Source organism: Aegilops tauschii, chromosome 6, assembly GCF_002575655.3.
Source record: "Aegilops tauschii subsp. strangulata cultivar AL8/78 chromosome 6, Aet v6.0, whole genome shotgun sequence".
NCBI classification, from domain to species: Eukaryota; Viridiplantae; Streptophyta; class Magnoliopsida; order Poales; family Poaceae; genus Aegilops; species Aegilops tauschii.
In genome coordinates, this window is record NC_053040.3 from 13,354,104 (window position 1) to 13,366,397 (window position 12,294).

General features: G+C 46.4%; 3 protein-coding genes across 3 annotated transcripts; 2 read left to right on the forward strand and 1 right to left on the reverse strand.

Moving 5' to 3' along the window:
* Positions 1-257: 257 nt before the first annotated feature.
* On the reverse strand, positions 258-878 carry LOC109748153 (receptor-like serine/threonine-protein kinase NCRK). Its single transcript, XM_040393264.2, has one exon. The coding sequence runs from the start codon at positions 876-878 to the stop codon at positions 258-260; it is 621 nt and encodes a 206-aa protein (XP_040249198.2).
* Positions 879-2,146: 1,268 nt separating this feature from the next.
* Positions 2,147-3,899, forward strand: LOC109748152 (BURP domain-containing protein 6-like). Its single transcript, XM_020307193.4, has 2 exons — positions 2,147-2,270; positions 2,354-3,899. The coding sequence occupies exons 1-2, from the start codon at positions 2,147-2,149 to the stop codon at positions 3,139-3,141; spliced, it is 912 nt and encodes a 303-aa protein (XP_020162782.1). The 3' UTR covers positions 3,142-3,899.
* A 4,298-nt stretch (positions 3,900-8,197) lies between these two features.
* Positions 8,198-10,413, forward strand: LOC109748151 (receptor-like protein EIX2). The gene is made up of 2 exons (XM_073500822.1): positions 8,198-8,760; positions 9,319-10,413. The coding sequence occupies exons 1-2, from the start codon at positions 8,198-8,200 to the stop codon at positions 10,292-10,294; spliced, it is 1,539 nt and encodes a 512-aa protein (XP_073356923.1). The 3' UTR covers positions 10,295-10,413.
* Positions 10,414-12,294: the final 1,881 nt, after the last annotated feature.

Here is a 12,294-nt window from a genome sequence, read left to right on the forward strand (position 1 = left end):
TGGGACTAAACTTTTCACTACACCTAGTGTCAATTATACCCACATGGGCCCTTAGAGATTTTCAGAAATTGGTAGATGGGCCTAGGCCCACCCTAATATTTCAACAGGTGGTGGCGGCGGCGCTTTTCGGCGAGGGGCGCTATGGTGGAGAGGATCTGGACGACCTCGGTCATGGTGGGCCTGGCCTCGGGGTCCCACTGCAGGCACTCCTGGTACGTGCGCCATGATCTGCATCTCCTCGGGCGGGAACGCGCCCTTCAGCAGCGGGTCCGGCAGCTCCGCCACAAGTCCACAACCAGCCTGCTGTCCCGTAGCCGCGATGTCGTCCACATCACCAGGCTCTCGTCCACGCCGCCGCCGCCGCCCTTCTTGTACACCGGCTGCCGGCCAATGATGAGCTCCAGCACCACCACACTGAAGCTGAAGACGTCCGACTTGAGCGACGCCTTGCCGACGACGGCGTACTCGGGGGCGAAGTACCCGAAGGTGCCCAGCATCCGCGCCGGCGAGCTGGAGCAGCTCGTCACGCCGTCGTTCATCAGGCAATTGGCCATGCCCAGCTCCGTGATCCTGGCCCTGAACCTGTCGTCGAGGAGGATGTTGGTGGACTTGATGTCGCGGTGCAGGATGCGCGGCGCCGCCGCTTCGTGGAGATACTCGAGGCCCCTCGCCGCGCCCAGCGCCACGCCGACGCGCGTCGCCCAGTCCATGGGTTTCCCATTGAGGTCGTCCAGGCACTCCCCCAGGTTACCGTTGGTCATGCACTCGAACACTAGCTGCCGCCCCTGTCGCTCCGAGCAGTACCCCGGCAGCGGCACCACGTGGCAGTGGTTGAGCCTCGACAGCAGCTCGATCTGTTCATTCATGGTCATGGCCATGGATCCTGGATTCTTTTTCAGAGTTCGGACTTTTTTGAAAGAATGGGCATATCAATCCTGTAACGGTATTAACCTATAATTAGATTAACGGTATTAACCTAGACAGCTGTTGAGTTCAGACTTTTTCAGAGTCCAGACTATAGTTAGATTAACGGTATTAGCCTAAATGCGCATATCAATTTTAGAAAAATGTTACAAAATACCCGAATCAGAAAAACTAGAGCCAAAGTATAGTACTAGAAATAATATATTTAGAAGAGATAGACAATTATATTGGTTTCCAATATATGTATAAGAAAAACCGAACATAAAAAAAATTATGAACGCTCACAAAATTCTTACATAATTAAGATAGAAAACGCTCATACTTGATGATGAATTGAGCTTTGAATAAAATAGTTTAACATTTTTCTGAATATAAAGATGTAATATAAATCGAAGAGAATTGTCTTAACTAATTAACTTGTACAACAATGTATCAAAGGTACCCCGCGCAAATGTGCGGGTAAGTGGACTAGTTTATTAAAGCCGACATGAGTCAGAAGATACCTTGACTGAGAGCAAGACAATTTATCATATGTTTTAGAAAAATATAGATGAATGATTCAATCAATCAATGAATTATGCACCCACTTGCCATATGCTTATTACGTTGGGGGCTGCTAATAGGAGAACGCAGACCTGTCCAAAGAGGTAATCAATTGCTTACTCACACTGAAACTGAGAACGCATGACAGTTAAAGAAGAACTCGGGTGAGAAACAAAGTTCGGTAACTCATCGAGCAGATGCAATGATAACAATGCGAACAGAAAAAAAATTGTAATAATTCAAAAAGATAGACTGGTAAAGGACCTAAAAATATAGGGCAAAAGGACAGTGCTGACAGTCTTCGCCCCAAATGGACATCTCAACCATGGACTACTATCTTAGGCGGCTATGATCCACCGTGCGAAAACCTCGATGATTATAGATAAAATACATCAGAACATATCATAATAATGTGTACGTCCATTTAGTAAGCTAGCAACAAAAATAGCAATCAATGTGTACATCGTTACTTAAAAGAAGTAACGTACAGCAAGAGAAGGTTCAAAGAAAGAGACATACAAGGCATCGAGTTGTGGCAGCTATAATGTTCGATCGCGTCTTTGTTTTTCCGGGGCAGTTCCCGTGTTCATTGAGCAAGCAGAGTATATATAGAGGGCCAGCGGGAGGCAACCAGCATCCAATCAAAGCACTCTCTCCCGGCTCCAATATTGGTCGAGACATGTACCGTTGTGTTGTGCTCTTTCTGATCGTGGTGGCCGCCGGCACTCCGGCTGCGAGCTTTTGGCAGCAGGCCCTCCCGGGCACGCCGATGCCAGAGGCCATCGCAGACCTTGTGCGGAAAGGTACGTCACTTTTGCTTAGATATAATATAAGTAACCATGTCATGTTGACACGAGTTTCTAAATAAGTCTGCTGTGTTCTCCAGGCATCGATGATGCGCCTCGAGTGAGGCGCTACCCTGCATTCCCCAGCATCAGTTTGTGCGGTGCTTGGACCGGCATGTGCACGGCGAGCTTGGCGGCACCGACGGGCATCTTCTTCTACGAGGCACAGCTGCGTCCGGGCAGCACCATGACTATGTCCTTCCCTGCAGAAGCTGAGCCACCCATCCTCCCACACGACCTCGCCGAGAAGGTCCCCTTCGCAAACCTAAGCGCCGTCCTCACCACCTTCAACATCCCAACAGGCTCCGCCGAGGCATCCCACGTGGCGAAAACACTGAGCCTGTGCCAGTCGCTGCCGCATGCCGGCGAGGTCAGGGTCTGCACCACGTCGCTGGAGAGCACCGTCCGGAGCGCCATGAACATGCTAATTGGCCGCTCCACCGGTGGTGACCACGGTATGTGGACGGCCACGTCGGTGCTCCCGGCAGGCGGCGGCCTGCCACGTCAGCTGTACGAGGTCCAGGCGGTCACCAAGCTCCATGGTGACTACTTCGTCGGCTGCCACAAGATGCCATTCCCCTACCGCGTCTACCAGTGTCACATGACGGCCGGGCTGACGGACAAGGGCTACGTGGTCTCGCTCCGGGGACTCGTCGGCGGGAGCCCGACAGCCAAGTTGTTAGCATTCTGCCACTTTGACACGTCCAAGTGGAGCCCGGCTCATCCATCGTTCCAGGTGCTAGGTACACACCCTGGAACGCCGGTGTGCCACTTCATGCCGTACGCCAATCCGGTGTTTGGCATTGGCAAGAAGGCGACCAAACCGTAGTAGTCTGCTACGACGTACGTACCAACAATCTATGCCATTCCCGTCTAGTACCACGGCCAATAATTTTATTTTTTTTAAAACGGAGGCAAAAGATTTGCCTCATATATTAAATGAGGAGGAGAAAGAGTTTGTTACAACACAGTGCCAAGAAACGGCATGGCAATTACTCTCGCAATAAGAAAGACCCTAAATTTTTCGCCCCGGCTTTAACCCAAAGGTTAGACTCTTCGATCACATTGTTTAGCAAGACAAGCGGAGGGGCACTCTTGTGTCTAAACACCCTTGCATTACGCTCATTCCAGATCACCCATGAAACCAACATGGTTATCGAAGCCTTCGCTTTTCGGTTGGCGGTGCCCTCGGCGCTCAAACTCGCCCACCATTCCTTGATGGAGTCGTACAAGTGCCATGCGGACGTGTCCACGTCGTGGATGCAGAGCTTCTGAATCACCATGTTCCAGAGCCTGAGGGTGAAGCGGCATCTGAAGAATAGATGGGGACCGCATTCCTGCACCCCTCTGCACAAGGGACAAGGGCCACAGTTTGGCCAGCCTCGCCTCTGCAATCTGTCTACAGTCCAGATCCTATCTTGAAGCGCGAGCCAAGCAAAGAACTTGACTTTCGGAGGGGCCCAAACCTTCCAAACCATTTGGTCCATGGGGGAGAGGACCAAGCCCAGAAACTGCGCCCTGTACGCGGAGGCTGCGGAGTAGTTCCCGGAAGCCGTGTGCTTCCAAAGTATGTCATCGTCGGCAAGCTCATCAAGGTGGACCTCTTGGAGCAGCGTCCATAGGGTGAAGAATTATGAAACATGCTCAATGGAGGCCGTTGTAGGTGGTCTGATTTTGATAATCCACGCGCTCTCCTTGAGGGCCTCCCGCACCTTCCAGCGCTTCCGCGAGGAAGCCTCATAAATGAGCGGAGCGATGTCTCTGGGCTTGCGACCCAGAAGCCAAGGAGAGTCCCAAAAAGGTGTCCGCGCACCATTGCCAACCGTGATGGTGGTACATGCGTAGAAAATTTTTAGGTCATCCTCATCACACGGGTTCCCACCTCCAACCCACAGCTTTGTGGGCTCCTTCCACTCATACCACGACCAATAATTAGGAGCTCTTTTACAGTACCCTTAGTTTAATATGGTCCATCCATTCTCTCAGATCCGACGGATATACCTAAAGGGTACTCCATTGTAAGCATGAAGGAGTACTACAACCGAAAATCAGGGAGTACCTAATTCGAAGGGTAGATTCGTCATTTAGGAGAGCCAAACTCAGGATCAAGATTTATGATATTTTTGGAAATAAATTAATGACTATGATATCCTATTCCCGCAATCAGATCTATATCTTGCATGCATGCACCGATCCGATAATTGTGGCAAGTTATTTGCGTGGGAGAGAGTTACGATACATCCATTATCATGCAGATCTGGAGCGACCTGATTTTGGAATTAGTATCATTCGACTTCATTAATCCCTATTTCTTTGCGTTGTTAGTTTAGAGAAACACCAAATCATGCAGCCAAGAACAATCCAAAATAAGGATTTCTTAACCAGGTCAGCTGCGATCAATACTCTTGATTCTATCATTGCAACACCCTTGATTGAAAATGGGAAATTACAAATTAGTAATAAGTAACAGGCAACGAAGGCTGATTCAATCGCAGTGGCGCCGGCCGATTAGTCGTAACGGTGATAGCAGATTTAGGACATAGCTGGCGGCGGCTGATTGGATCGTTGTGGAGCAGACCGGTTTCAGAAATTGAGTAGGCTTAGGTTAAACGAAACACCAACATAAATTGTAAAATATCTATAATACCCTTTAATATCCACGGTTGGATTTACTTGGTACTCCACAGGACCCTTAGGGAGTACCAGGGTACTGTAAAATAATCCATAATTAGCAGCGTGCAGGGAGCGCGAGGTTCATACGAAGGCTCTTTTCCTCTTGTCAGAATCTAAAGTGTTGTGGCCTAGCATGCGCAAGACATTTTGTATTGAGTTTACGTTTGTGAACGTGTTTGAATAAATTGTTATATACTGTGCCCCCAAATGTACATGGGCGTCGTCAGCTGTCAGTTCAGCTTGTGCCATAAGGATCACAAATCTATCTATCTATTATATACTTATCAAACAGTAGTCAAATGAGCCATCACGTTACTTCACATTTATCCTGACCGTAAATTTTAGAGATTAACGGCTAAGATTTAAAAGATACAACCTTTACAAACAAATATGGGTGGTACTACATAGGATGTGGCAAATATGAGAGAATGAAAAAAAAGGTAATCACTTCTACTATGACGAATGTGAAAAAAACCTGAGAAGACATGCGTCCAAGGTACATTTTGATAATATCTCATTGTTAGGTAGTAATTTGTTCTACACCAAACCATATATGTTGTGTATAGGTACAAACTTAGGCTAGAAAAGTGTGACCTGAATGTACATCAACTTGAACCATGTTTGAGACATAAGGAAGAAAACTGATAAGAAATCCCAAGATTCTTGATAGATACAGATAATTATGATATGAAAAGACAAAAAAATCTAGAAAGTACGTCCATAGAGATTTATATAACAGTTCACATTGGATATACGTATCACTGAATGGAATCATTTTCATAGGCTCGGAAAAGGATTTGGGAATACTGCATGTTGATGAACGTTTTGTAAAACTAAACAGGATAAAAGCAGGTCATGTACTTGGAAGATGGAAGAGATCAAAAGCAAATTTTAAACATGCATCAAACTTTTCTACTACGATACTCTCTGCTTTTTAGTATCTACTGCATACCAAATAATATTTGCAATCATTATCTAACAGTAGTTGACACAAGTTTGGTCATCTTTTTGTAGAAGCATGTTACCGATGATATACTGATTGTTAAAAACAACAGAAATACTAGAACAAACAAAACATATTGTGTTGTATATTCTGATGGTAGGGAGGATAAAGATGAATCCGTATTTAAGGAATCAAGACCTAAGAGAAAGCATACAATAACTCGCATATGTGGCATATGACCTAAGGTAAAAAAGACTAAATATGCAACACTGGTACCAGAATACTTAAGACTAAAATCTGCTATTTTGCACTAGCCATCTGCTCTCCTCCCCACCAAGCATAATATAGTACACAACCTAGCACACCTTGACATCTCAAGAAGTACAGTGCTCTCCCAGGTGTCTACTCCTTGAGCTAGAGTCACATAGAATGTTCAAATTCATCTATACACTTTTTTTAGGTTACAAATTAACAATGTAATTAGATCAATGATCTGCATTGCCAACCCATAAGGTACAACACCCAATAATTTAGATTAGAATTAAATATTAGTTTTATAGTGAGGAGATAAAGATAAGCATAAGTCATACATGATGATACACATTGCTACAAATGCAAATAGAAAACGTAATATATAGACTATAGAAATGCAACTCATGTTTTTCATCCTAGAGTTCAACCAAATTCAAAGTTATACACTAAAGCTAAGTATCTTATACAACGTGCACCAAGTGGAATAAATTAAGACACCAATGTTAAAAGCGCGAGATACTTTTAGAATCGCTATAAACCCATTAGTATGTGTATTGAAAGAAATGGATACATGGGAAGCCATGTCGGGCCTTGAATATTAATGATTGCTGCCATAGTGAAATGATTAAGTAACTAAAAAAACCATCATTAACTAATAATAGATAATTTCCACACAAAAATAGTAGATGAATTATAATGTATGTTCAACATTCCTCAAAGCTTGGATTCTCATGCTAGCCCGTGCGAATGCACGGGTTGACGACTAGTATTAGGTAATTTATGTAGTGGATATTAGAGATGTATTTGGTAGTTATAGATAGATTAGAAAATAATTCTTCTTATCTTATGTCTAGGAGCCTTATTGCCCTCCAAGTCTTGTGCCTCTATATATACTCGCCCTCGAAGCTCAATAATACACACACCACATTATGTCAATTATCTCCTCTCTAATCCTCTTACATTCTTGTGTTAACTTCCTTTTGGAAGCGCACGCACCATGGTCTGACCTTGCTCGGAGAAAGAAAATTGGATTCTCGTGATGCACGACTCGTCCGGGAGGGGGTGTTCGGCATATTCCATAAAATCATAACAGTAAACTGTACAGGGCTTGATTCTTCTGTACCGTTAACAATTGGATTCACCATAAGATGGTAAGCAATTTCCAATTGGTTTATCAACAATACAGAATTGTGTTGTCACTCAAAAAAAAAAAAAAAAACGGCGAGCATCTTGCCGTGTGTCTTTGACGTAATCTCATACCTACGTCGTAAGGCGATATACACAATTTCTAACAACCGTTAGGTTATGTTCAATTAACGGTCCATATCAGTTTAGGTGTACCTTAAAATAATCAGCTGGATACTGTTCGAGTAGATATGAAAAACATCGACTGTGGTTAAATAGTTCTGTTCTGTAACCATATTTTATATTTTCTTTCGTATCAAACAACCCTTTAAGTTTGTTTGAGACTAGGTTGTTAAAGAAGTTGAGCACAACGTACTTAGTCTCAGACTAGGCTTTCTAAACATTCATTTGATTGGACATTATTGGACCCGGTGTATGTGTGTGTGTTGCTTGACTGGTGCTCTTCGCCGGCGCTATTCGTCACCGTGTGTACCTGCGGGCGGTATGCACACAGATGACCAGAGCCAGCCGGCCAGGACACTGCTGTAAATAACTCAGGGTACGGTGCAGACCACAGAGCGTATGATTTTCTGCCGCACGAAACGGAGCGCCGGCCGATCCATCCATATATATGTGTGTGTGTGCGCGCGCGATCTTCTGCAGATTGGATTTTCCCTTGATTGGTGTTCTTGGCCGGCGCTAGTCGTCACGGTGTGTACCTGCCGGCGGTATGCACACAGATGACGAGGGTAAAATAACTTGGGTGCGGTGCAGACCACAGAGCGTATGCTTTTCTGCCGCACGAAACGGATGCGCTCGGCATTTGCCGCCGGCCGATCCATCCATATATATGTGTGTGCGCGCGCGATCTACTGCAGACTGGGCCGCGGACATGAGGAGACCAACCCAAGCGCATCTCGCCGGCACTGCCGCGCTCTTCCTACTGACGGCCGCCATCTCCGGGACGACGGTTGCCGTGGTGACCTCCGAGGCCGACGCCCTTCTAGCATGGAAGGCCAGTCTCGTCGACGCGTCCGCGCTATCTAACTGGACCCGGGGCACGCCGGTCTGTGATTGGGTAGGCGTGTCCTGCAACATCAATGGCCTGATCAGGGAGCTAAATCTCCCGGGACTCGGTCTCTCGGGCGAGCTCGACACGCTTGACACCGCGGCGCTTCCGGATCTTGCCGCTCTGGTCCTTTCGAGGAACAACCTCGGAGGCCCCATCCCCGCCGGCATATTGCGGCTGCGCTCCCTCGAACTACTCGACCTCAGCGGCAACAGGTTCAACGACTCCATCCCACCGCAACTTGGTGACATGCCCAGCCTCGCCTCCCTCTATCTCTACAACAACAACCTTGTTGGTAAGATCTCGCGCCAGCTCTGCAACCTTCTCTCCGTCCGGTCGCTGGACATGTCCAACAACCGACTCGCCGGGGAGCTCCCGAACTGCTGGTGCAACCTCCAGTCTCTGCGGTACATGCGCCTGTCGAACAATCGGCTCACCGGGGAGCTCCCCGACTGTTGGTGGAACCTACAGGCTCTGGAGTACATGTTCCTTTCCAACAACTACTTCTCAGGTGAAATCCCGACCGCTAAGGCAAGCCACAACTGCTCCCTCACGACACTATCTCTTGCCAGAAATGCCTTTGCTGGAGCGCTGCCACTCCTAGAGGGTTGCGACAAGCTCGCTATCCTCGACCTCAGCAGCAATATGTTTAACAACACCATTCCGCCGCAGCTCAGTGGCATGCACAGCCTCACCGACCTCCGGCTCTACAATAACAACCTCATCGGCAATATCCCGCACCAGCTCTGTAGGCTCCTCTCCGTTCAAATACTGGACCTGTCAAACAACTGGCTCACCGGGGATCTTCCGGACTGCTGGTGCAACTTCCAGGCTCTGATGTTCATGGACCTATCGAACAACCGTCTCACAGGTAAGCTACCGGACTGCTGGTGGAGCCTGGAGGCTCTATTTTTCATGGATCTATCCAACAACTCCTTCTCAAGTAAAATTCCCGCAGCTGTGGGAAGCCACAACTGCTCTCTTAAGTCTCTTTACCTTGCCGGAAATGGCTTCATTGGTACCTTCCCGCCGGTTCTAGAGGGCTGCAACTCGTTGGACACCCTGGACATGGGGAATAACAAGTTCTTTGGTGTTGTCCCTCCATGGATCGGGAGTCAGATCCCATTGTTGAGAATCCTTAGCCTCAAATCAAACAATTTCACTGGAGAAATTCCTCTAGAGTTATCACGCCTTTCACAACTTCAGCTGCTCGACATGGCAAACAATAGCTTGACCGGCTCGATTCCGGTAACCTTCGGCAGCTTGACCTCCATGAAGCATCCACAAAATCTATCGACTACGGAACTGCCCAACGAGTGGAAATACTATGATAGAATCAACATAATCTGGAAGGGCCATGAGCAGAAATTTGGAAAAGAGATCCAGTTATTAACCGGTATTGATTTGTCGGGCAATTTGTTGTCTCGGTGCATTCCCGAAGAGCTAACCAACCTTCAGGGCATCCAATTTCTAAATCTGTCGAGAAACCATCTATCATGTAGCATTCCTGAAAATATTGGTAGTTTGACTTTTCTCGAGTCCCTTGATCTATCATCCAATGAACTTACAGGAGCCATTCCACCTAGCATCTCGAGCTTATCATGGCTCACCACGTTGAATGTGTCGAACAATCTTTTGTCGGGCAAGATACCCACCGGGAATCAGCTTCAGACCTTGACTGACCCATCAATTTACTCCAACAATTCTGGGCTCTGTGGATTTCCTCTAAACATTTCGTGTGCCAATACTTCGCTTGCACCGGTTGAGAGAAATGGTGAAGAGGAGGACCACTGGATGTACTACTGTGTGATTGCTGGGATTGTGTCTGGTCTTTGGTTGTGGTTTGGGATGCTCTTTACAGTTAAATCATGGAGATGTTGTTTTCTTTCCTTTGTTGATGGCATGCATGTAAAATTATGAAAAGTTGAGACATTAGCTGTGTTATCTGCAAAGCTGTACCTCCTTCATTTTTTTGGTGAATTTACAATGTTATACAAGTTAATACCATCGAATCCCTTGGTAAATTTGGTCACAATGCATCTAACTCCCATTTTTCTTCTCAAATTCATTTTTTTCCATCCGGGCTCACACCCCTCTCCATTAATTTTGCAATCAACGGAAATACATCAGTCTGTTTGTAGTTCAACATAGTTCGCTAACTAAGCACCGAGCCAAATAGAGCATCTACCAAGCAAAAGGGGACTGAAAGGGGGGAGCGAGTTGGTGCATCACCAGGAAACCCACCGCATGACAACCCTGAAACGGATTATCAGCTATGGGGCGAAAACCTGACAACACTACAACCACTGCTCGAACATAAGACTTGTCTAGAGACTAAAACTCCATAGAGGAGGACCAGCAAAACCACAAAAACAATAAGAAAGAGCATCAAACCCCGGTGGATATAGGCCATGCTAATAAGAACCGAAAGAGCTAGCCAATCTGAATACCATCACCATCTCCTAGAAGAAGCCTGCCGCACGAGTATGATATGTCCGCCAAGGCAGCCGCCACATGAGCTAGTCTCTTCACACCAGCCTGGAACTTCGTCTTGTCGTCCTCCTTAAGTAGCCCTGCCCAATATAACATAAACGAGCAAGCGGTGAAGACAGCCTTCAAAGGAGTACGAGGATCATACTTTTCAAAAGTAGCTTTGTTACGGAGGCACCAAACCCTCCAGCAAACGGCTGCAATTATCATGATATAGAATTTCTTTCCACCTGGAAAGAGTTTGTACAACCAAGCTAGACTTTGCCAAATAGACCGGGGGGCACAAGAGGCCCCTGCTGTCAACCCCAGCACACCCCAGACCGTACGAGCGAGCGGACAAGTGAAAAAAATATGGTTAGCAGTTTCCACGTTTGTGCAAAATGAACACATAGGATTTCAATATTAAAAAAAACACATAGGATTTCCTGGCCAATTCCTATGCCGCATGTTGTCGTGCGTAAGCACGGCATTTTGAAACAGCTGCCATAGGAAAAAAATATTTTCAAAGGGATTGCAGCTTCCCACACCCATTTATAGTTGGGACCAGATAAATCTCTCTCCAGCCATTCATATACAGATTTAATGGTAAATATACCCCCACTATTCAAAGACCAGGAAACAGTGTCTGGATTCTCATTCAGAGGTTTCTTTTTAGCCTCGCACACCACCCAATTCCATTGCTCCTCAACTCACCAAAAAGCCTACGTCTGAAGGTAAGTTCATAGTTATTAGCCACGAAAGAGGCAATAGTGCAATCTTGATTCTGACAGATATCGAACAGAATAGGAAAACGATCCCGCAATATACTATTATCTATCCACGGGTCATGCCAAACCCTAGCTAAATCCCCACTATTAATGTTGATTCTCCTCCCAACCATATAAGTGTCTTTGACCTTCATGACGGATTTCCAACAAGGTGAATCAGAAAAACGGCTGCGAATATTCCCAAGTACCTCATTGGTAAAGTACCCACACGACAACCAAACATCTCTGCATATATCATGTCAGTTTCATTATCCCCTCCAATAACAAACACTTCACTCTTATCGTAGTTTATTTTCAACCCAGACATAAGTTCGAAAAGATATAACAGCAACTTGACATTGACAGCCTTATCAATGTCATGTTCAAAACACAGAACAGTGTCGTCAGCGTATTGGAGGATACCCACTGCCGGGGATATACCCCGCGGTATGACCCGGCCGGAGTTATAACCCGGCCGGGACTTGGTAAACCGGCAGGTGTTAAGTCAGATGATAACCCGGCAGGTGTTAAGTCAAATGATAACCCGGCAGGTGTTAAGTCAGATCATAACCCGACAGACAATCATAAACCGGCAGGAGTCATAACCCGGCAGGCAATCATAAACCGGCAGGAGTCATAACCCGGCAGACAATCATAAACCGGCAGGAGTCATAACCCGGCAGA